The 25,001-nt window shown below is 44.0% G+C and overlaps 1 protein-coding gene across 1 annotated transcript in view; it reads left to right on the plus strand.

Moving 5' to 3' along the window:
- The first annotated feature begins 2,904 nt into the window (after positions 1 to 2,904).
- Positions 2,905 to 25,001, plus strand: part of LOC143288252 (potassium voltage-gated channel protein Shaw-like) — a 30,414-nt gene continuing 8,317 nt past the window's right edge. Inside the window, exons 1-5 of the mRNA XM_076596601.1 lie at positions 2,905 to 3,095; positions 8,390 to 8,618; positions 11,466 to 11,684; positions 13,349 to 13,555; positions 20,244 to 20,435. Of these exons, the coding sequence (XP_076452716.1) occupies positions 2,905 to 3,095; positions 8,390 to 8,618; positions 11,466 to 11,684; positions 13,349 to 13,555; positions 20,244 to 20,435 (1,038 nt within the window). The remainder of the gene's footprint in view (positions 3,096 to 8,389; positions 8,619 to 11,465; positions 11,685 to 13,348; positions 13,556 to 20,243; positions 20,436 to 25,001) is intronic.

Below are 25,001 nucleotides of genomic sequence, written 5' to 3' on the forward strand. Positions count from 1 at the left end.
TCGTGAGCATCAGCAGTGGACTGAAGCTCTTCGGACTTTCTCTCCCACCAGGTGATCATCTCACGCAGCCTCTTCTGTACGAGTTGCTTGGTTCGCAAGAACTGGTTCTCCTTCCTCTGGCAGTCTTTATCGGAAATGTGATCCTGACGCCGTATATGCAGTGTGTTCAGGTGCTTGGAGATTCCAGAGTCGTTCTCGTCAAACCAGTCTTTGTGGCTCCTTTGTTCAAAGCCGAGTGTGTAAGCTGCTGCTGTGTACACAGCATCACTAAAGGTGCTCCATGCCTCTTCTGCATCAGTCGATGCAGGAATTTCTTGGAGAGCTGCTTGGATTTGCTGCTGCAGGACGTCCTTGGTGATAGGGAGTCAGTGGATGTTCAGCTTCCAAGGGGGTTTCTGCCTGGCTGGCTGGAGCTTGCGTGCAAATCTGATGTTCATCTTGCTGCGTACCAGGCGATGGTCCGACCAACAGACTGCTCCTCTCATGCAGCGTGTAATGGAAACATCACCTCTGTCCCTCTGCTGGACAATCACATAGTCCAGCATGTGGCATTGCTTGGAGCAGGGGTGCATCCATGTGTTCTTGTACTTGTCCACTTCTTGGAAGAGGGTGTTGGTGATGGCCGGTCCATGCTGCACACAGAGCGAGAGCAAAAGCAGTCCGTTGGAGTTGCACTTGCTGGTGACGTGCTGTCCTAGGACTTTTGGCCACGAGGAGAAGTTCACGCCGACGCGGGCATTGAAATTCCCAAGGATGATCAGCCTGTCTTTCTGTCTACCGCTGAAATGGTGCAGCTGAGCTCCTCGTAGAAAGATTCTTTGATGTCATTAGGGTTGGTCATCGTTGGGGCATAGCAGCTGATGACTGTAGAGAAGCGATCCTCTGACAGCTTCAGACGCAGGGTCATCATCCTATCGTTTATTCCACGTGGAAGACTGTCAAGCTGTCGTGCAATTTTGTTTTGTATGGCAAAGCCCACGGACGTTTTCGGGGTGCCATCTGGCTTCCCAGTGCAGTAGGTGTAGCCCCCTCCAACTTCCTCCAGCTGGGTTTCACAGGCAAATCTGGTTTAACTCAGGGCTGCTATGTCCACCTGGTAGCGATCAAGCATTCTAGCAATGAGTGCTGTGCGCCTTTCTGATCTGTCATCTCTGTCTAAAAGGGTGCGAACATTCCAGGCACCCAGAGTCAGGGCATGACTCCTGGTTCTTTTCTTCTGTTGTTTTCGACCGATAGTGTTGAATGTCCAAGTAGGTGCGGTTTCCTACTAGGTGCTAGGCGAGGCAGGCTTTGTTTAGGGATCCCTTTATCTCCCCTTCTCCATGTGGGAAGAGCAGTGCTGTCCCTAAGAAGGGCTGCTCTGACGCTGTGGGAGGATACGGGCGCCGCATCTGCCCCAGTCGACAGCGGACGACCATCACCCCACAGTCGCCTGTGTGACTAGGAACTGCCAGCAGCATCCTCTGCCTGTCCCCATTATCACTTCTCCATCGCCGCAAGGCTTGGGAAAGTTGGGTGTTGAAGGGCTAGCTCGTCATTCGGACATTAGCCTGGTTGCCTGACCAGCACAGGTGACTTTTTTTTAGTGGAGAGGAGTTGTGCAGTCCTTTCCCCAGTCTCTCACCTACCAACGCTCACAGTCCCACAGGTGCAGATACTGCCACGTGTAGAACGGCCTTGGCAGGTGCAGGTTTTTTCTTCCGTCTTCCGAGGATTTCCAATCAAGGATAAGAGCTCTCCCTACCCTTTGGTCATTCTCCTCCGCCTTCACAGCCGTTGGGAAAGGTTTCCTCCTCCGCCTGGTCTGTCTTTGGGAGACTTCACATGCGGCAGGTAGTACTGGGTTACATGGTACCAGTAGCAAGGGCAGTGCCCCTGACCTGACACTCCTTCATATTGATATGATATGAATATTCACAGCTAAACTGATAGGTGTTCTTTTGTCTGGTAATCATATTATTGATTCCCCAGTGTATCTCAATTTTCATGCAAGTCTTATGATGCGTTAATACAAAATCCCAGTGATCACACTTTTAATTCGTCAGACGCAAAAGACAGTCCAAGATCATTATAATTCATGAAAAAAATCACATTACACATATTTTCATGTTAAGATTAGAGATAATTATTTACTTTTGCTGGGTTTCTTAAACATCTCAGTGTTCTCCATTTATCTGAGTTCAGTAACTCAAGGAGGCGTCACTGCGTTCGGACAAATCCATGTAAGCTACAGCATGTCTGCGATTCAGCTAAGCAGATGCCTGACCAGCAGCGTATCCCAAACGTTTAGTCAGGCCTTGAGGGGAAAAAATCTGTACGACGTATGGGCAGATAGGGCTGCGAAAACTGGAGCTAGCATAGCGGAGAAAAGACAGGGAATCATACCAGTTCTTTGGGAAAACTTCAAATGGAACTGACATATTCATAGTTTGAAATCTTTAACAAACACAGACAGCTGAAACCAAAAGAAGGAAAATGAGAAAAAAGTGTAACATAACAGGGTTAGAGGATAAAATGCATTTCCATTCACGCTTAGCCACCTTTTCTAAGTGACCCTTTGATCTGAGATATTTGGAGAGAGAGAGAGAGAGAGAGAGAGAGAGAGAGAGAGAGAGAGAACGAAAGAACTTTTGTGGTAAAAAAGAAAAAGCACATTTGCCTTGTTTTCATCCTTCCCTCATAAAAAAGTAAAATCTGTATAACAATCACGCAATACCAAAAGGAAAGAATGTCTCAAAAGGATTTTCCCCTTTTCGAGTCGCACACAGAGACTTATTTTGCATTTCTCATGTCCATTACAGGAAACCAGAAATAAAATAGAAGAAGAAAGAGGGAAAAGACAGAAAAAGACAAGAAAGACGGGGATTTCCGTCTGACCCAGCTACCAAAGGTAACACCTACCCCATGGCTACTAAACCCGTCGACACACCTGCAGAACCACAGGCAAACACGGGACGGATGTCTCGTGGTCAACTTTCACCAGACAGACCTCAGGAGGATTCGGCCAACAAGGCACAGCAGAAAACGGAGAGAAAATTGATAGATCAAGTCCCAGAGCCACTCCTTTCCTCCGAGGTCAATCCTCCAGATCACCTGTAAGTGCTGAGACAGGGTTCAGTGGGTGTTTTTAAAGGTTTATGATCTGTACCATCCTCCTGTCTGTCAGTTTTAATTGAGTGTCTTGTTGGGAAATGTGTGATCAATTTGTTGCTATTATCATTGTTGCTGTTTGGTGGTAATGGTGATGATCATGATGCTGAAAATGATGGCGTTGCTGCTGCTACTGCATTGTTTTTGTTAATATTGTTATTGTTTCTCTTCTTCTTCTCTTCATCTCTTACTCAACCCCCTCTTTCTCTTTACTTAGATTACAGAATACTTTATCCCAATAAAAAATATTCATTTGTGGTGCACAAAAACTAGTTACACGAGAATCACAGTCAATCAATATAAATACACAGAAGGCATAAAATGATGAAATGCAAAATATCATACAATAATTACAACTATAAACGTGCAGTAATCACACTACTTTCACAGTCATTTAGTATGAAGACATAAACATAAATGTATAAATACAAAGTTAATATGATTTCTCAAACAATAATTGCAAAACAACATGCACTATTCACAGTAAGAGAACAGACATAAATATCATACTATATAAGTATCATTAAAACGAAGACATATAAGATCAAAACCAGACAACAACAGTATTTCAACAGTATTTGAAATCAATCATCATGGCCTGGCTTCGCTGACGAAGATCTAGGAAGGGCGTTGTCCACGTCTGATGCAGGCACGCTCATGGCTGACAAGGCCAATGCGGGAAAAGCAGAGTCGGCCGCAGCGGTTGCAAGGGAAAGTCTGGTCTGGGTTCACGGCTGCAGCATCGTGGTTCTTCCTCCTTCTGCGTTTGTCCTCAAGGCTGGCCCTGCGGTTGTTTTCGAAGGAGGAGACAGCTTGGTGGATGGTGCGTCGCCAGGTCTCTCGATCAGCGGCTACTGCGGACCACTGGCGATGGTCAATGTGACAGGCACCGAGAGCTTTCTTCAAGGAGTCTTTGTATCTCTTCTTGGGTGCTCCTCTGTCACGGTGGCCAGTGGACAGTTCGCCATACAGCGCGATCTTGGGCAGGCGGTGGTCCTCCATCCTGGACACGTGCCCTGCCCAACGTAGCTGGGTCTTTAGCAGCACTGCCTCGATGCTGATAGTCTTTGCCTGCTCCAGGACCTCGACATTTGTGATGTAGTCACTCCAGTGGATGCTGAGGATGGTGCGAAGGCAGCGCTGGTGAAAGCGATCAAGCAGTCGTATGTGGTGCCGGTAGGTGACCCAGGTTTCGGAGCCATACAACAGGGTGGGCAGTACAACAGCTCTGTACACGCTGATCTTTGTGTCTTTCTTCAGGTGTTTGTTGTTCCACACTCTCTTGTACAGCCTGCCGAATGGGCTGTTTGCATTTGCAAGTCTGTTGTCGATCTCCTTGTCGATCTTGGCGTCAGACGAGATGGTGCAGCCTAGGTAGCTGAACTGGTGGACCGACTTCAGCTCTGTCTCAGCGATGTTGATGTGAGGAGCGTGGAATTCTTCCCGTGGGGCAGGCTGGTGGAGAACTTCCGTCTTTTTCAGACTGACTTCTAGGCCGAAGAGCTGTGCAGCCTCTGCGAAGCAGGACGTTATACGCTGCAGGGCCGCTTCTGTATGGGCGACGAGGGCAGCATCGTCGGCAAACAGAAGCTCTCTGATGAGTTGCTCCAGTGTCTTGGTGTGGGCCTGTAGCCGCCTCAGGTTGAATAGGCTGCCATCAGTGCGGTATCTGATGAAGATACCGTCGTCGTCGCCAAGATCTTCAGTGGCCTGTTGGAGCATCATGCTGAAGAAGATCGTGAAGAGGGTCAGCGCGAGGACACAACCTTGTTTCACTCCATTTCCAATTGGGAAGGGCTCCGAAAGGTCGTTGCTGTGTCTTACCTGTCCACGCTGTTCCTCATGTAGTTGGATGACCATGCTGAGGAATTTTGGGGGACATCCTAGACGTTTCATGATCTCCCACAGACCTTTTCTGCTCACGGTGTCGAAAGCTTTCGTGAGATCGACGAATGTCGCATACAGTCCTTTGTTCTGTTCCCGACATTTTTCTTGTAGCTGTCTGAGAACGAAGACCATGTTAGTGGTGCCTCTGTTGGCTCTAAAGCCACACTGACTGTCTGGGAGATGTTCTTCGGCGATAGTAGGCACCAGCCGATTTAGGAGGACTCTGGCGAGGATCTTGCCTGCGATGGAGAGCAGAGTTATCCCCCTGTAGTTGGAGCAGTCCGACTTTTCTCCCTTTTTTTTATACAGGGTGATGATGACTGCGTCACGGAGGTCCTGTGGTAGTTTGCCTTGCTCCCAGCAGCAGACAAAGAGGTTGTGGAGTTTGGAGTGTAGTGCTGGGCCTCCATTCTTCCACGCCTCCGGCGGAATTCCGTCAACCCCTGCTGCCTTGCCACATTTCAGCTGTTCAATGGCCTTGACAGTCTCTTCTAGGGTTGGTAGCTCGTCCAGTTGTAATTTCACTGGCTGTTGTGGGATGCGGAGAATTGCCGAGTCTTGAACCGTGCGGTTGGCGCTGAAGAGGGCCTGGAAATGTTCCGACCACCTGTTCAGGATCGACGTCTTGTCTGTGAAGAGCGCCTGGCCGTCTGCGCTGCGCAAAGGACTCTGGACCTGGTATGAGGGACCGTACACGGCCTTCAAGGCTTCGTATAAGCCCCGGTAGTCACCAGTGTCTGCACAAAGCTGAGCCCTCTCTGCCAGGTTGGTCCACCACCCATTTTGAATCTCACGAAGCTTGTGCTGGAGGTTGCTGCATATAAGCCGGAAGGTTGCTTTCTTCACCGGACAAGACAGTTGTGCAAGGTGAGCCTGGTGGGCTGATCTCTTCTTCGCCAGCAATTCTTGGATCTCCTGGTTGTTTTCGTCAAACCAGTCCTTGTTCTTTTTCGACGAGAACCCTAGGACTTCTTCAGAGGACTGCAGGATGGCTGATTTCAGCTGTGCCCATAGTGCTTCTGGAGAGGGGTCTGTGGGGCAACTGGGGTCTTCAAGTTTGTCCTGAAGCTTCGCCTGGAATTCAGCTTTCACTTCAGCTGACTGAAAGTTGCCGACCTGGAATTTCTTCCAAGGAGCTCCTCCTTTCTTTGGTTTGGGCTTGAAGTGGAGCCTGAGCTTGCTGCGGACGAGGCGGTGGTCAGTATGACACTCCGCACTGGGCATCACTCGGGTGTGTAGGACGTCTCGTACGTCTCTCTGGCGCATCAGGATGTAATCAATGAGGTGCCAATGTTTGGACCGAGGATGCATCCACGTTGTCTTCAGGCTGTCCTTCTGCTGGAAAATGGTGTTGGTGATGGTAAACTGCTGCTCTGCACAGAACTCGAGAAGAAGGCGCCCATTGTCGTTGCAATTACCAACGCCATGCTTGCCAAGGACTCCTTTCCAGGCTTCTGAATCTTGGCCAACTCTGGCATTGAAGTCGCCAAGGATGATGACCTTGTCGTCAGCAGGGGTGTTCTGAACGAGGTTGCGCAGATCAGTGTAAAACTTGACCTTTTCTGTGGGGTCCGCTTGGAGGGTTGGAGCGTACACGCTGAACAGAGTGGCATGCTGTTTGTTCCGTAGTGGGAGGCGCATGGACATAATTCGGTCTGAGTGTCCTGTTGGCAGGTTTTCAAGCTTGGAGGCAATGGTGCTCCTGACCATAAAGCCTACGCCATAAAGGCGTCTCTCGGTCTCTGGCTTGCCTGACCAGTAGAGGGTGTACCCAGCGCCGTGTTCCTGGAGGCTGCCTTCCCCTGCAAAGCGGACTTCGCTGACGGCAGCAATGTCAATGTTCAGTCTCTGAAGTTCGTGTGCGACTAGAGCGGAACGCCTTTCTGGGTGGTTGCTGTCTGCAGAGTCACGCATGGTTCGGATGTTCCAGCATGCTACCTTTAGTCCTTTTCCACCTAATTGTGAGGCAGGTGCCAGCCTTTTCTTCTCTATTGTTGTTCGACCGCGTTTGGAGATGCCCGTTGACCGCGGCTAGCCACCTGGGGGGTATGGAGATGAGCATTTGTTTGGACCACCTTTTCCGTGTGGAGCAAGCAGTGCTGTCCCTAGAAAAGGCTGCTTGGTCGTTCAGGGTGCTGCCGAGTGATGCTGTCACCTCCGGGTCAACAATCAGGCGACCAATATCCTGAACCGCCTGCATGCAGGATTGGAACTGCGGCTTCCAGTGACATCTTCCACCTGCCGTTTTCGCCCCTTTCCCATCGCTACAGGGCTTGGAATAGTTGGTGGCGCGGACGTGGACGTGTCCTTCAAGCCTGCGCAATGGAATTTTTAGGTGGAGTGCAGTGTGCGCAGTACTGGCCCCACCCTTTGCACCCGTGGTTCATTTGCCATAGCCTAGCAAGCTGGGACGGTGACAGTGAGGTCCTCAGGTCCTAGGTTTTATATCAGACTGTCCTTGTCCTAGCCTCTGGTTCAAAATCCTTCCTCGGAGGCACGGGGGCGCGGCTACTGAAAGTCGGGACATGGCCATGGACCCAGGGTCAAAGCATGTCGAGACTGTCCTGCATTCCTTAGCACTTCATGGGTTTTACTTCAGACTTTTCCTTGTCTTAGATGGACTGCCTTCCCAGGCTGTCGAGTCCATCTGCCCACATGTGACAGGTAGCACAGGGTTACATGGTACCTGTGGCAGGTAGAGACCTGACCTGACATATTTGAAATCAATACAATGAATATAATTCACATAGGCATCCATCCATGCCTGCACACACACACACACACACACACACACACACACACACACACACACGGAAAGAGAGATACAAGGACAAAATCAATGAATTATGATAAAGACGGATGCGTGCCAAGATTAATATGTTACTTAAGAACTAAAATTGACTGTGCTATAAAAGTGTTTTGGTTTTCAAGAGTTTTTTGTTTGTAAAATCAATATCGTTTATTGAAGGTATGAGTTCTTAGTACTTTGAGAAAAGCATAGCTGTCATTGCTTATGATCTGTGTTGATTTTTTGTTTCACATACCATTTGTACAGCTGATCTAGAAGTTCTGATTTGACATCAACTATATTGCTGGACACATTTACAAATTTGCTCAGTAGATTGTTGTTCTTCACGTTTTAACTTCTGTGCCATCGCATCGTAGAGAAAGTGCAAATGAAGCAGCGGTTAAAACCCAGGAGACCTGAATATTCCTGACCTTCTGTAAGCAGTAGATGCGGGACTGGCATTTCTTTTGGATTTGTATGTATGGATGTAAAACTGAGTTTAACTTCAGTAATCGTTCCCAGATATTTGTATTTACTAAGTCTTTGGACTTTTGTGCCGGCCAGTTCCATCATACTGGATGTGGGTGGCAAGAAGTTCCGAACCACCAGGGACACCCTGATGAAGCTACCCAACACCCGACTCGGCAGACTGGTCCAGGAGAAGGGCCAGCTACGCAAGAACAGCGGAATGGAGAAGTTCTTCTTCGATAGGAACCCCAAGATGATGAACAGTGTTCTGGACCTGTACCGTAAGGGGGAGCTCCATCTGCCATCGAACATCTGCTGCAGCCTGGTAATAGAATCAGAAGCAGAATGAATGTATTATTTCAGTAAATCAAATTAGTTATGGTGAACTATGATACATACAGACATATAAGCAGAACAGTAGCATTTGGCATACAGTATGCATGACAAAATTACACACAATGAAGTCATAGTAAAGTAAGCCTGATAAATACAGCATCTTGCCACTATTCAAACCACACACACACACACACACACACACACACACACATACACACACACATGCGAATATGTGTGAGTGCACACACACGCTCATGCACAAGCCTCATAATTTTATTATGATCACACGCACCCAATGATAGTTTCTTGTACACACATGTGCACAGCATAACAAACATATAAGGTGGTGAACTCAGTAGAAGCAATACCAATTTGTTATTTAAAAAACAAAAAAGCTATGTCTGTGTCACTCGATGGAATTCAGATCGAGAAAACTGAATGCCTATGCTACCTAGGAATACACTTCGACAGGATGCTGACCTTCAGAAAAAATACGGAAAATACTGTTCTCAAATGCAAAAAGGGCCTTTCAGTCTTAAAAGCAATGGCAACCAAAGGTATTGAACAACGCCACCTCTTCCTGCTATACCAATCACTCGACTACGATCGACTACGGACTTGGTCTCAAAGCAACCTCCTAAAATTAGAAAGAGTTCAAAATGAAGCTTTGAGGCTGATCCTTGGAACAACAAAAGACACGCCCACAGAAACCATGCGATACCTGCTTGACCTTCCTTCAGTGCAAGCCAGAAACAAGTTAGAACAGGTCAAGACCTACTTCAAAGCATTAGAAAACCCTCTAAACCCACTGCATGACGCAGTCAAAGAACCAAAAGGCAGCCGCCTAGGACGAGGAAGATCATGGATGGGGCAAGCAGAAGATACAATCCAGCTAGTATGCCGACTACAAGACCTGAAAGAAACAAAAGAATGGGAGGAAAACCCTGAAAACCTCAACCATCTTTTCAACACAGCCATTTCACCCACTCTAGGAAGACATTGTCGGGAATGGCCAGAGGGCAAAACTGATGCGGAAGTGAAGCTACTCATAGAAGAAAACAGTAAAGAAGAGGACATCATCATATACACAGATAGGTCAGTCACCAAAGACCAATCCAGTTGGGGATTCACTGCAAAACAAAATGGAAAAACAGTTAGGGAACAGAATGCTGCCTACATAGTCACAACCTCCAGACTAATGATGGAAGTTGAAGCTGTGATACATGCCCTCCAGTGGCTATCGTCCATCCATACGCCCAGAAACCCAACATGCCATGATTCTAACTGACTCAATGAACCTCATACAGAAAATTGAAAGCGGAATGGGAAGCCCAGAGTGGCATAAGGCAATGCGCAACTTTCAGATAAAAAAACCTCACATGGTCATACTGCCCGGGACATGCAGGTGTTAAGGGAAATGAGCGAGCTCACAGACTTGCTGGTAACGCAACACCAACGAGCGGCCTACATCTAGGAAAATCGGAAATCCTCAGAAAAGTCAAAGAATATCAAAAAGAACAGGTACAAGGCCAGCACACCATCGATCGCCTCAAAGAAATAAAAGCAGAGAGAGGGAGTGGCCGTAAGTCTAACATGAAAGGTAGAGCAGGATGCTTTGCAAATCCAACAAATATCGGCATCATTTCTAAACCAACATTGCGCAAATTTCTTCAAGTCTCTGTGGGTTTTTCCAAATACAATAGACTGAGCAACACACTACACGCCACGTTCTTGGCATCAGAGATCTTTTCCCATCCCTCTCGCGGCCAATCAGTGGCAGCCTCTATGCGTGTGTGTATGTGTGTGTTTGTATGCATGTGTGGGTCTGTATTTTTGAGTGCGTTTGTGCATGCGCGAGAGCGTAAGTGTACACAAGTGTCAGTAGAGTTCTGTGCACGTGTGTGTGTGTGTGTGTGTGTGTGTGTGTGTGTGTGAGGGGGAGGTGGGGGTGCGGGGGGAGGTGGGGTAGAGGATGAGGTCTGTGAGTGTATGCATGCCTACACTGTGGGAGCAACAGGATATTGGAACGTATCTTTGTATATATGTGTGTGGAGATATGGGCATATGTGTGTGTGCTTGTACAAGTAAGTGTTCATCTGTGTGTGTGTGTGTGTGTGTGTGTGTGTGTGTATGTGTGTGTGTGCCGTGGAAGCTGCGATACGTAGACTAGAAATGAATGTGTGGAGGAGGGGGGTAGAGGAGGTGCAGGGTAATGTGTGTGGTGTGTGTGTGTGTGTTGGAGCTCATGTACGTTTATATGTATTTGACTGTGCTTTTATATCTGTGAAACTGCATGTTCGGTGCATATCTGTTATGCATGTGTGGGTGTATATGTGAATGTGTGTCTTCATGTTTTACATCTATTTGCTTATTTATCATCATTGTTATCTTATTTATTTAAAAAAAAAAATATATTTATTTTTAAAATTTTATTGATGTATTTATTTATTTATTTTTTTTTTACATTATAGTCGTTATTTATTTATTTATTTATTTGTGCAAGCTTATCTATTATTTATTCACCTTTTTTTTCTCAAGGCCTGACTAAGCGCGTTGGGTTACGCTGCTGGTCAGGCATCTGCTTGGCAGATGTGGTGTAGCGTATATGGATTTGTCCGAACGCAGTGACGCCTCCTTGAGCTACTGAAACTGAAACTGAAACTATTAAAAAACAACAACAAAACAACAAAACACACACACAAGTAAGGTCAAGCAAGTAAGGCAAAAAAACAAAAACAAAAAAAACAAAAACAAAAAAAACCCCACCAATTACAGGCATAGAAACATTAGTTACAACATTTTATGGTAAAATAAAACATATGAGCTTTAACTGAAGGTGGAGGAGGAGTTGGAGTTTTGGGAGATTCCAGTCGAGCTGATGAGCGCCTGCTGCTGGAAGAAATTCAAAGAGCACCAGAACCAGAAGGATGCTATGGCTGAGATGCACAAGCTCTTTCAGGCCTCTTTCCCGGAGGCTGTGGTCAAGGGAGCCACGAGCTGGAGACTGAGGTTGTGGAACATGCTGCAACTTTCCTTCGACTCGCTAGCTTCTAAGGTATGGGTATAAGGGTGGTGGGCATGTGTGTGTGTATTTAATATTGGGGGGATATGAGGAATATTTTCTCTGTCCGTTTCTCTGTATCTGTCTCTTCAGTTGCATCTGCCTCCCAATCTGTCTCTGTTTCTGTATATCTGTCTGCCTCTGTCTCTCGCTTTTTGTCTCTCTATGTATATATATGTCCCTATGGACAGAAACAGCTGTTCTTCAAAAATTCGTTTTCAAGTCAGAACCATATCTTCCAATCACATAACCCAACAGCATGACTTACCAATTTGTTTCAAAGAAAACGTTTTAGATCTTGTTACACCACTGGCACATGTGTATGCCATCAGTCAAAGTTGCAATAGAAAAAAAAAATAAAAAGAAACAGATCGAAACCTCAGTAACTGAGAGAGATTGTCCAATAACAGTTGTTCGTCTGAAGTTAAGTTATGCTAATAAGGCAAGGCGGGATCCAGTCTGCATGGTCTCTTCAAAGCTGCATCAGGCATATAAATTTTTGAAGGTCACAAGCCCTGTAGGAGTCCTCAGCAAGCGAGTGATGAGCATAAGAATACTGCCATGACAAAGTAGAGAGAGTTAAATTAAGTCTCTAACTTCACATGTCCATAACCTTTTCACAGATGCTGACATTTAAAATCCCACATACTCCCTATCAGTCATACCCCCTTCTTTTGCATTATTGATTCTTTTACACATTCCCTTCTCTTTCCTTAAATATCAACACCAGCACCACAAACACTTAACCCCTTCACTCTTCTCTATCGACTACCACTTCCCCTCCTCCTCATGTTCACGGTTTAAACCCTTTTCCTCTCTTCCAGCAGATGTTAACAGCAAACCATTTTCCTTCTCTTCCCAAAGTTGTTGACATATACCACAAGACACCATCTCCTTCATATGGATTTTGCCATTTGATATCTTCCATCTTCTCAATAGCATTTAAAATTTTTTTCCAACATTAGTAGTAGTAGCAGTAGTCGTGGCAGTAGTAGCAGTCGTAGTAGTAGTAATAGTAGTAGCAGCAGTAGAAGGAGTAGTTGTAGTTAAATAGGTTGAAAGTCCCATAACGTTTTACAGCCATTGAAGCACTGAATTCATCCACATGTTGTTGGAGCTCAGCAAAGAAAGGCAGGACCCAGTCCTCTCCTTCCACTGTTGTAACTCTCTCAAACGAAACTCAGGTGCCCATTCACCCCTTGGTGGAGTGAGGAAAATCACAGTAAAGTGCATTCCCAAGGACACAGCACCAGATGAAACAGGGAATCATACCCTGACCACTCGATCAAAGTAGCAGTGGTAGTATATTACTATTAGTATTGTTATCACTTTTTGTCATGATATATTTCTGTGTAAAATTCAGGCCACTTCCTGGGATATTGTTTTTGCGCATCACCACCATAAGTTTGTTTGTTTTGGTCTGAATGTGTATTTGTTTTTATTGTCAAAGTGAATTTTTCTGTTCGCCAGGAACAACCCTTTTGTTGCCATGGGTTTTTTCACCTGCGCTGAGTGCATGTTACACACGGGACCTCAGTTTATCATCCAAATGACTAGCATCCAGACATTGACTCAAGATCTAGTGAAGGAAGCAGGGGGTGGGGGGTGATTAAAATCACAGTCCATTTATGGGTCTAAGTCGGGCACATTACCACCAGGCCACCGTTCAACAGTACCAGCTGACCTACTTCTCTCAGCTCTTTTCTGGTCACATACAGATCTGGAGCTTCGTCTTCTTCATCTTCGTCTTCATGTCCATCTTTAACTTCATTGTCGAGACGGATCCTTATTTCCGGGTGCCCACAGACAAGTTCAGAAGGTACCTGGATGCCCATAACACGACTCTGACTGAAACCTACAACGAGGTATCCCCAGTGCACTATATGGTTGTCACGTTTCCTGACACGTGGCAGCTAATTCTCCGCTATATCACCATCGCTTTCTTCGTTTTAGATTTTATGCTGAGGCTCGTGACCTGTCCAATGCGGAAAAAGTAAGGGGACTTTGTTGGTTTAGTCCGTGTTAGGTTCAGTAAAGGCGATGTGTGTGTGTTTGTGTGTGTGTGTGTGTGTGTGTGTGTGTGTGTGAATGTATCACATTTCTGCCTGCGGACGTCAAACGTACGTTCGTGCAGATCTGCGTTTGTCGCTTGCAGACGTAGTTTTGTCGTTCGTATGGTCACTGTCACTTTTGGTTTCGATTAAAGGGGAGAAACTCTTATTCAAACCAAACCGGAAGAGCTCGAACAAAGGGAAATTCGTGTTTCTTGTGTGTGATTTTGGAGCCAAACATAGATGAGTTTTTAACGAAAATTGACTTTGGACTTGGCTGTCAACGAAATCGTGAAGGACTCATGAGAAGAATGATGAATCGGAATACGAAGTAGGAGGAAAATAGCGGTAATTTCGTCAAACTGAGTGCAGAGGAAGGTGAAAAAGTGGCTAATGATTCAGACTTCATGTTTTCTTTAGATCTGTTCTGATATATTGTGCAAAAAAGCATGTTTTATGCGTGTGTTTTTTCCCCCTGTTTTCTTTTATTCTAACAATAATTTGTAATGACTAGATATAGATTTCCTGCATTTAAAGGCTTCAGTACTAAAGTACAGTTGTTGTTTTTGTTTTTTTTGGGTTTTTTTTAAATAAGAATGCCAAATTTTATCAAAATCAACCATATTAAAGCTTTTATGAGCATTATTGTAACCATACCCTCTCGCGTCATCACATTGGTAAAAATTACTTGGGCAAAGGCAGGCATTTCAACGTTAAAAGCTTGGGCAGAATACTGATATATATATATATATATATATATATATATATATATATATTTATATAACTATATATATCTATCTATGACGCAGCCCGCGAAATCCAGCTAAAGTGGCATCCAGCGATTCTTTGATGTACACTAAAACAAGTGGTTTGGGTCAAAATCATCAAGATCGGGATTTTTATAAATATCGCATCTTCGAAGTCTTATCTTTGCTGTCGGTAAGTATCTTTGCACAAAATACCCAGGAACTGTAGTATTTTCAATGTTTTCAGGTGCATACCTGTCAAAACCACGTAGAACAAGAGAGGCAAAGCCTTCAAGACTCACTTGTGATACACTTTTTCAAAAAAAAATCGAAGCTTTTTATATATTGAGTATAATGCGTTTACTGTTATATTTATATTTTTTATATTCTCTAAACTTGGCACTTTGATCTGATATTCGACCCAACAAAAGATCTGTCATTATTTTCATTTTTTGTTCAAACAGGAACTTCTTTTGCTAAGCATGGAAGTTTTGTTTATTGGAAACGTTTTGGTGCAGACAGTAAAACAAGGGAAATTTCTCTCCTGGGGGACTTAGTTTGCTTTAAACTGATCTTTCTCATCTTAAACATTACATTTTGAAATTATACTCAATACATAAAAAGCTTGGATGTTTTTTAAAAGGTGCCTCATAAGTGAGTCTTGAAGGCCTTGCCTCTGTTGTTTCAAAATGTAATGTTTGAGATGAGAAAGATCAGTTTAAAGCAAATTAACTCCCCCCTAGCATTACAGAGTAATTTCCCTTTTTTACTATCTGCACCAAAACGTTTGCAAAATAAATAAAACTTCCATGCTTAGCAAAAGAAGTTCCTGTTTGAACAAAAAATGATAATAATGACTGCTCTAGCTGTTGGGTCAGAATATCAGATCAAAGTGCCAAGTTTAGAGAATACAAAAAATATAAATATAACAGTAAATGCAGTTTGCATATAATTAGGCTTCATTCTTTATTTTTTTGTGCCCATCCCAGAGGCGCAATGTTGTTTTAAACAAGATGACTGGAAATAACTGAATTTTTCCTATTTTTATGCCAAATTTGGTGTCAACTGACAAAGTAGTTGCAGAGAAAATGTCAATGTTAAAGTTTACCACGGACACACAGACACACAGACACACACACAGACAACCGAACACCGGGTTAAAACATAGACTCACTTTGTTTACACAAGTGAGTCAAAAATACTACACTCTTTTGCCCTATTTCAGTTGCATGCTGAAAGCAACAAAGACGGGGAAATTCCGGTCTGCGAAGTAATATATGGAAATGAGCAGTGAACAGGCATTAATCATCTCCCCCAGACCTTCTGAATCAAGACAGCGTATAAATGTAGTCATTTTTCAACGGTTTTACTGGCTACCCTCTGTTAGTTGCAACTTTTGCCAGGTCCCATCGATTCTTTGAATTTTGCCAAGTTTCCGACTCAAAGTTAGAAAAAATTCAATTTTTATTGAACGTTCAGGCTTTCTTTAGAATAATTTTATTGATATTGTTTCATTCTGTGGTGTGTGTGACTCACAAAAAATTATGGAAGGACCTATATATGTGTTCATAAATTTGACGCAATGTGAAGTGAACAAATATGGCGTCTTCGAAAACCATCTGCGTGGCTCTCAGCAATTCTCAACGAATCGCAACAGTTGGGTTGTCAAGTGAAAGCATTACCTGTTGCACACATGAACTGTGAGTCTATCTGAACGTATTTAGGCAATAGACATCTTGAAACTTTCCTCGTTTGGCTACAAATAGCTACTAAATTAGGCCACCCCTCACGAACCGACTGTAACTGCAGTTCTAAATGTGGTCTTTCCTTCGAGGATCACTTTTGATTTTCAAACAGTCAGTGTGTTGTGTTATGTATATTATTCGTTTCGGACACTTTGTTGAATAGATTTAGCACTTAACATATAATTTGATCATAGTATAACCAGATGACCTGGACCGGCAAACCCGTAACTCAAAATGTTTTGAAGACAAAAATAAAATTTGTAGGCAGAGACAACTGAATGAAAACATGTGCTGCATGCATGTACTATTCTGCTATCTGAACATTTTGAGGCACATAGACCTACCAGCACTTTCTTCAAATGGCTAAATTTAGTCTTGAAATTAGGTCACTACACGCACTGACTACATTATGGTGACTATTGTTCTGAACAGTTTGTTTGTTTATTGCACTACTTGTGACCATTCACACAAATACTTTGCTGCACTAGATCTGTAATCACTATATTCATAAGCGCTCGAATTACCTGGAATCTAACTGATTTGTGTTGTTTAAAGTCTATCAGCCGCACGTCAGGACATTAATTAAAATAATCTGTAATAAGGTCACAGCAAGATGCCTTGACCAGCCAATCCATAATTAGGCGTGGGGGATTTCTAATGCCTGAACAACAACATATATTTTGTAAGTTCGTGGTAACTGCGTATAATCATGCTATTGTGACTACCAAAACAGATATATTGTAATGTGGGAAATACAGTAAGACAGTTCTCGTTTCAAATCATATTTGCTATGATACTAAAAAGCACAAAAAATGAATGTTCAACTCACAGTCCTCAGAAGTTTAAAAACATGTAAATCTGCTTTTACCCTTCAGCCAAAGTCCTCTTCTTCCAGACAGTGCTCTCGTAACTGATCTTGACTATAAACAACAGATCCAACAACATACTTACTTGATTAGATATATAATAGGCTGGCACAATCTCATAACAAAAGTTACAAAAGTGACCAGTCCATTCCAATCACAGCACCAGACCGGTTGCTGCCTGCTTTCATCTACCATTGGGACACCAGGCCACATCACAGAAATTGCAAAGGAGATATGTAGCAGAGACTTATGGCTCTGAATAAGTATTTTGGTGGGGTTAGTGGGCGTTCATTTATTCATCACTCTCATGAGACATCAGAGGGCAATGGAAAAGGAGGGGTAATGTGAGTTTGGGTGTAGGGGTGAGGGACGTTTTCTTGAGATGAAAATCCCACTTGCATGTCATCGGATGTATGGTTACAAGAGTCACAAAGTACATAATGTGCACTCTGGGAAACCAAATAAACAATTTTGATAGTTTCAGCTTGAATGAAAAACTAAAACATCAAGCTGGTATCACAAAGTTGCTGAAAATCTCTTCTCGACCAGTTGGGTTGTCTCTTTCCAACTGGGCAATGTTTAGTCTTTGTGACAGTCCCTGCCATATGTAAACAAGCATGTGCACTTTAAGTTGGTCTTGCAGAATTTGCACCTTTCTCTGCACACCGCTGTGCAGGAGCTGTGAATTAGTTCACATTAGGTGTCTTGAGCTTTTGTAGAATGGTCCACAAAGGTCACCACGTCTTACCCTGACCTTTTTGCAATCCCCACCATTCTGGGTGGAGTATTTTCCAGTGTTTTCTTTTCTTTAGTAAGGAGAGGCTGTCTGACCATGCTGACGACACGCAGATTGTTCAGAGAATCAAGCATCCTCCTCCTTCATCATCATCAATATAAACAAAACAGTCTCAATAAGTCTGTGGCCTTTCATGCCCTGCTCTCATGGTGACCTCAATTTCGATACCCCTCCACTTCCGTGCTTGGGGTGAGTCCTGTCAATGTCTTCAGTGTCGGCAGATTCATAGGTGGCTGTTGTTTGAGGGACGTGGTGGCGGCCTCCACTCTGGGAGGGACGCTCACTCAGTCTGGCTCCGCGACTAAGCCATTATTGTCTTTAGTAGGGGGCTTAATAGGTGGTGTCCTAAGTACGTTAAATCAGAACAGGCACCAATGAACACTACCGAAGTGACTCATTAGCAGTGCAGGGTCTCCTCTGGTGTGTGGCCTCCTGGCGACCTAACATCGATGGTTCCCTGTGGACTGCCGACGCTGGAACTGTGTGTGCATGCCAACCATACGCCTTCACTCGCACACGAGTGTGCTCATGTGTCTGCACACATACATACGCACCGTGCGTGCAACACTGTCAGATGTACATCCCTTTGTAAGACACCGCAGGATTGGTACACCAGAACTGAGAGTAGTGTTTGAGAGTGACGATTTACTAGTTCAGTTATTTTGGTGTATACACACTCGTGTTACAAGGATACGGTAATTTTTGAACAGCAAGTCTCACGTCGAAAAATACAGTTTATAGAGGTACAGAATAAACATAATGTTTGACAACATTGACAATGCTTTGCGTATACATGGCACATATCTAAATGTATGTGAAAACTGCTTCTTCTTCTTCCTCGTTCGCCTCCCGTTAGATGAGCAGCCTGGTGTCCTTGATGAAGGCTGCCGTCCGTCGCAGCTCCTCCAGGGTGCCGTACAGCATGGCTTCCACTGCTGTCGGTGTTGGCCAGTACTTCCTCCTGGATGCTGCATGCGTCGTACAGTCTTGAAGGATGTGGTCGGTTGTAATTGGTCCCTCACCACAAGGGCACTCTCCACTCTGTCCAATGCTAAATTTTGTGTGCATGTGGTGGAGCAGGCGGTTGTGTCCAGTCCTCAGGCGGAAGATCTTGACCTGTTACCATCGTTTCAGCAAATGGTATCTGTCTTCTGGGTTATATTTGGGATGCTGGAGGTGCCACTTTATTCCTTGCTGTGCCTTGATGATTGTCTTGATTTCATTGTATGACACCAGTTTGTTGGCCTGCTCCGTCTGTGCACCGTCTTTTGCCAGAATGTCCACTTTTTCGTTGCCTGATGCCACAGTGTGCTGGTACCCATTGTATCACCACTTTCTCCACTCTGGCACTCAGGGCAACAAGGGCTGAAGTGTGATGGTTCTGTTCTTTGCAGCGGGAGTTCTTGAGGGCTTGGAGCACGGAAAGAGCGTCTGAGAACACCACCACCTGCCCTGTTGTTCTTGTGGAGTTCTTCGAGACTGTTGCGGCTGCCTTACAGAGGGCTTTTCGCTCAGCTCAGAAGTTGGTGGAGTATTTTCCCGTTGGGATTGCAATTTCTTCATCTCCGTCTTTGTATCGGAGGAAGATTCCAGCTCCACCATCCCTCGTTGCTTCTGTGGCAGAGCCATCTGTAAAGACATGGGTCCAGTCGTCCTGGGGGTACTGGTTGCAGATGTACTCCATGGCCAGGGCCTTCGTTTGGGTGTCTGACTGTGTTCCTCTCTTCTCCACTCCAGGAATGCTGGTGACGACTGTTGGGAACACCCGCCTCTTCCAAGATGGGTGGGTGACATTTGCCAGGATAGGCTTTGCTTCATGTTCCATCAAGACTGGGGTTTGTCAAGAAAACTGCAATGACGTTGTTGACTAAGGTCGTAAAAGCAATAATTATGCATCGACCAGCTGCCGTGGTGAAGTGGACAGCGTCGTGGACTGACGGCCGAGAGGACGCGGGTTTGAATTGCGATATTGTATTCTACATAAGTTCTGTACTTATGTTTGCACATTCTTATGTAATTTGAATGTTGGTGTTGTGAATTGACTCTTGCTTTTTATTTTATTTTATTTTTTTCTTAATGATCATTCTTGCCCAGAGGGCCGGATGTAAACAAGTACTTTGTGCTTACTTCTTTACCTTCGTGAGATAAAATTTCGTTTCGTTTCGTTTCGTTTCGTCACTCCTTCCCTCCCTCCTCGGTCTCTGCTCCTTTCCCTACAAAAAATACACACACCAGCCACAACCACCACCACTTCCAACAACAAGAAAAGTAACACTATCACCACCACAATCACATGTTTTCCTTTTCGTCTTATTTCTATTTTCAATGTCAACCAGGTTTTTCAAGCAGCCACGGAACTGGCTGGAGATGGTGATATTTACCAAGACCATACTGCATTTCGTGATGGAGAAGTTGGTCTACTCAAAGGAAACGGAAGAAGTAAGCCATGCGGAGAAGTCGGTGACTGTGATTCTGTACGCCCTGTCGGCAGTCCGCGTCCTGCGAATCCTCTATCTGGGCAATGTGTTCCCTGATTTGAAGGTGAGTCCTGTCACTGTCCTTGTTGTCAGCATTTAGATTTTGTTGCTGGTATTCTCCACACACACACAATATGAGAAAGGTTGGACCAAAGATATCAAAAAGCTACACATATAAAGCAAAATACATACATGCAAGTAATACACGACAGCGGCGTCATTTTCATAATCACTCTCCCCACCACCACCCTCCCCACTCCTTCCCTCCACACAACTGTCTCCCCTGTGCTTGCCAGCTTGACTGTGCGGCCCCTAAAGATGACCTTGTACAGAAAAGTTAAAACGACATCACTCTAGAATAATACAAACAAATACAAAACAACCCGAAACGGCGAAAAAACAAAACTGCTGGCATAGACAGAAGACGCTAAACTGGTATGAATCTAGTATATACATATCCAAACTATCAAATACTCGAAAAAAGATTTTTGTGTGTGTTGTAAATAACATGTGTAATAGCATCATCAATTAAGCATAATTCATTTTTATTCGTAATAAACATACATATACCATTATAGGCACTCACCTCATTCCCTCGACCGCTGGGGTCGTTGGGGGGACATGAGGAAGATGTCATAGCTCGCCACGCCGTTCTGTTGGCAGCTGTCGTGAGGAGGTCTGGCATCGTCATTTTGGTCCATTCCTTGACATTGTCGGACCAGCTCTTTCTCTGCCGGCCCCGTCTGCGCCCTCCCTCTACAGTCCCTTGCAGGATGGTTTTGGACCAAACCATGCCATCTTCCGTCGTTTGACAGTCGCCAGCAGTGGTTCTTGGGGCCCAACAAGGTTGCTGACCAGGTTCCGCACATAGTCATTGGTCTTGTGCTCCTTGTAGGAGATGTGTAGTAGTCTCCTCAAACGCTTGGTTCCGAATGGTTGGATTCTTCTGTTTCTGCCATCAGTGTCCATGTCTCACATCCATATAAGAGGATGGAGACCACCAGTGACTTGTAGAGCAGGAATTTTGTGTGGAATCTGATGTTGCTCTTCCTTACCCTGTTCAGTCTGGCCATCGCTGCCGTTGCAGAATTAATCCTATTTCGGATTTCTGCTGTGCCGGTGCCGTCTTTGGACAGGGTTGCTGCCAGGTACTTGAAGCTGGTCACTTCTTCCAAGGGCTCACCATTCATGGTTATGTTGGCACTGATGTTAGTTGTGCTGTTGACCATGACCTTTGACTTCTCTGTGCTGACCTCCATGCTGTAAGCACTTGCTGTTGTAGTAAGTCTGTTTGTTAGATCCTGGAGCTCGGTGTTAGTGACCCCCATGAGGTTGATGTCGTCTGCGAATCGAAGATTGCAGACTGGCCTGCCGCCAATGGCGATGGAAGTGTGGTGGTCTTCGAGGGCCTCTTGCATGATTCTCTCCAGAAAGATGTTGAAAAGTACTGGGGATAATAGGCATCCTTGCCTGACTCCGACTGTGGTCCGAAAGAACTGTCCTTGTTGATTGTTGAGGAGCACTGTGCTGCTGGAATGTTCGTAGAGGGCCTGGATGACTTGAATGAGCCCTTCATCAATGTTGAAGCCTCTCAGTACTTGCCAGAGGCTGCTGTGCCACACCTGATCGAATGCCTTCTTGAAGTCGATGAAGTTGTGAAAGATGTCCTTTTGGTGTTGTAGATGTTTTTCAGTGAGGACTCAACAGTTGAATATTTGTTCGACAGTGCTCCGCCCTTTTCTAAAGCCTGCTTGTTCTTCAGATAGCAGCTCCTCAGCCTTGGATTTCAATAGGCAAGGACATTATAAAAACAAAGCCGAAAAGGGATGGAAGTATGATCATCCTTGTAAGGATTGAAAGTCATGTGAGACACTTGTAAAGATCATGCCGACTACAGTTAGAAGACACAAAACACATTGTTTATATGTCTTGAGATTATCATCATCAGACAGGCGACTAGACTTTTTTCTTTTCTTTCTTCTCCTTTTTTATGGGAAACCAGACAGTTTCGTCATCAGGGATGATGACTTGGCTGTACTGATTTCATCATTCAAATTATGTTGTATCTCTCAGGTGCTTCATGCCTTTGGCAGAGTTTGTTTTTGTCCGTTACTGCATGTCTGTATATATTGTAATGTGGCATTTCTTGCCTTGTTTTCTGTCATTGTCTTTTGATCTCCAAGCTGAGCGCCTTTGCTATTTTGTCCAGAATTCACTTTCTTCAAATTTGCAGCTTGTTTGTTGTTTTTTCGGGGTTTTTTCCCCCGTCTTGCTGGCCATTGTTATGCTTCCTTCTCTGCCTTTTCCATCTGTTGCTTCTGTGTTTCCTCTTCTCATCGGTACTGCTGTCTTCCCTGTCTCCTTTTCTTTAGTCTTCTTCACACATAATGACTGGCAAGGGAACATATCTGTTCGATATGTTCTAAATTTAGTGCGTAAACGAGGGCTCACGTGTGTAACGGTGCCTGTATAATGTGTGTCTGTATGTAGGGTTCGGATGAAGTGGGTGGTGTGAGTGTGAGCGGCTGATTGTGTACAAAACAGATTCATTATCCCATTTTGTCTTCAAGTCTGTTTTCTTGTTCGTTAAAGAACATAAACATTGCCCTTGTGACGCCATTTCCGGTAAGGGCCTTATGCCGCTTAATGACGTCATAACCTTGAGCGTTATGTCTGTTAGGACCATTATGACCCACGAAGACTTTTATGACTGTTGAGAGCGTTATAGCCGTTACGACGTCACCCATGAAGACCGTTATGACATCACCCATGAACACCGTTACGACCCCTTTGACGTTTACGGACGCCCCCTTACCGTGCGTGGTTGGCGCCATATCCGGTGTGTGTGTGTGTGTGTGTGTGTGTGTGTGTGTGTGTGTTTCACCATATCTTGATATGTTTATGCAGATGAACTGCAATTAATACTTCATCAAATAAAGCATTCAATGAAGGAACCACCATGGAAAAAGGTGTTGGTCATGATCGTTGAAAATGTTTCATTTTCAAGGAAATGATGTGTTTTCATTCTGGTTTGTGAATGACTTTGTTTCTACACACACACACACACACACACACATATATATATATATATATATATATATATATTTGTGTGTGTGTGTGTGTGGTTGAATTGAAAACCTTTGTTTCTCTGTAGATTGATTATCAATTTTTGACTCACTTGTGTAAATAAAGTGAGTTTATGTTATAATGTGATGTTCGGTGTGTGTGTGTGTGTGTGTGTGTGTGTTAAACGTTAACTTTGCCATTTTCTCTCAAAATACAAATTCTGGTCAGAATACATGCAGTGACACTAACAACATTATTAACGTGTTTACTGCATTTGAATATTCTAAAGTAGACACTGAATTAACTAACATAAAAGAATCGACAATTTCACTGAGTTAAGGTCATCCTTGCTACACTGCATGGTCTGTGCGGATCTTGACAAAACATTTTGCAAAGCCTGACGCGATGGCAACGTCTCCTTTACCGTCAAACTAAAAGAATTTATCAAAGAAGCATGGACGTATTTACTGCATATGAATGTGTAAAGTCGATACTTGATGAATGAACAGAAAAGAGAAATTGAATGGACAGCGTCGTAGTTTCTCAGTAAAGAGTTGTCGGACAGTGATTTTTGTAGATCTATAAATAAAAAACAACAAAAAACAAAAACAACAACAACAACAAAAACACAACAAAAACAAACAACAACAACAACCAAACAAACGGACGCATATTGCGGTGTGTTGGAAGTGATAGGAACGTCTCCTTTACCTCGGATTTGAAAGAAATTCTTGAATGCCCGAAATTACCAAATGACATGATTTAAACGGCGTTATCACTTCGATTACCATTGTCGATTTTTCCGCTAAAAATACATGCTCTAATGATAATTTTTAAACATCATTTTCGAACCCGCATAAGCCTCGTGCTTAAAACCAGTCATTCTCGACCCGAACATCCATGCGACCAATCTGCTTTCAGGACTTTTTTTTTTTTTTTTTTTTTAAGAGTGAAGCTTTATGTGATTATGACGAATAGAGAACACAACAAACTATTTTTTTTTTAAATGTTTTTTCTTCTTCTTATCATTAAAAAAACACAAAAACAACAACTTTCAGTGGTTATCACTAGTGAGTCTTGAAGGCCTTGCCTTTCTTGTTGTTAATGACATTGCGTTGTTTCTCCCTGATTTCTTTCAATATGCAGGAAATCTTTTGTGTTCTTTTCTCCTTACTCCACCCATTTCATTCTCATCTGAACTTGGGCCTCCTTGTAAGTTTCATTTCCTACACCTCTGTCGCCATTTTCTTTCTTTCTTTTAAAAAAAATATTTTTATTTTATTTTTTGGTCTTTTTTTTTTTTTTTTTTTTTTTTTTTTTAAATATAATGAGGATCCTCACATAATGCATTTTTTTGTACTAATAGTTGCTTTAAGTTTTCATTTTCATCGGGTTTTTTCTTGCATTTCTGCTTGAATATTGAATGCAATGAGACTTTACTAGCTCGTGTTTATGTTTACACATACCTTCAATCCATTCAGAAACACTGTTTCGGTTATCTGTTGTTGTGTGTGGGTTGGGATGGGGTGTATTTCTGTGTGTGCGTAGTCAACTTTAACATATT

Source organism: Babylonia areolata, chromosome 12, assembly GCF_041734735.1.
Source record: "Babylonia areolata isolate BAREFJ2019XMU chromosome 12, ASM4173473v1, whole genome shotgun sequence".
In the NCBI taxonomy this organism is placed as follows: domain Eukaryota; kingdom Metazoa; phylum Mollusca; class Gastropoda; order Neogastropoda; family Buccinidae; genus Babylonia; species Babylonia areolata.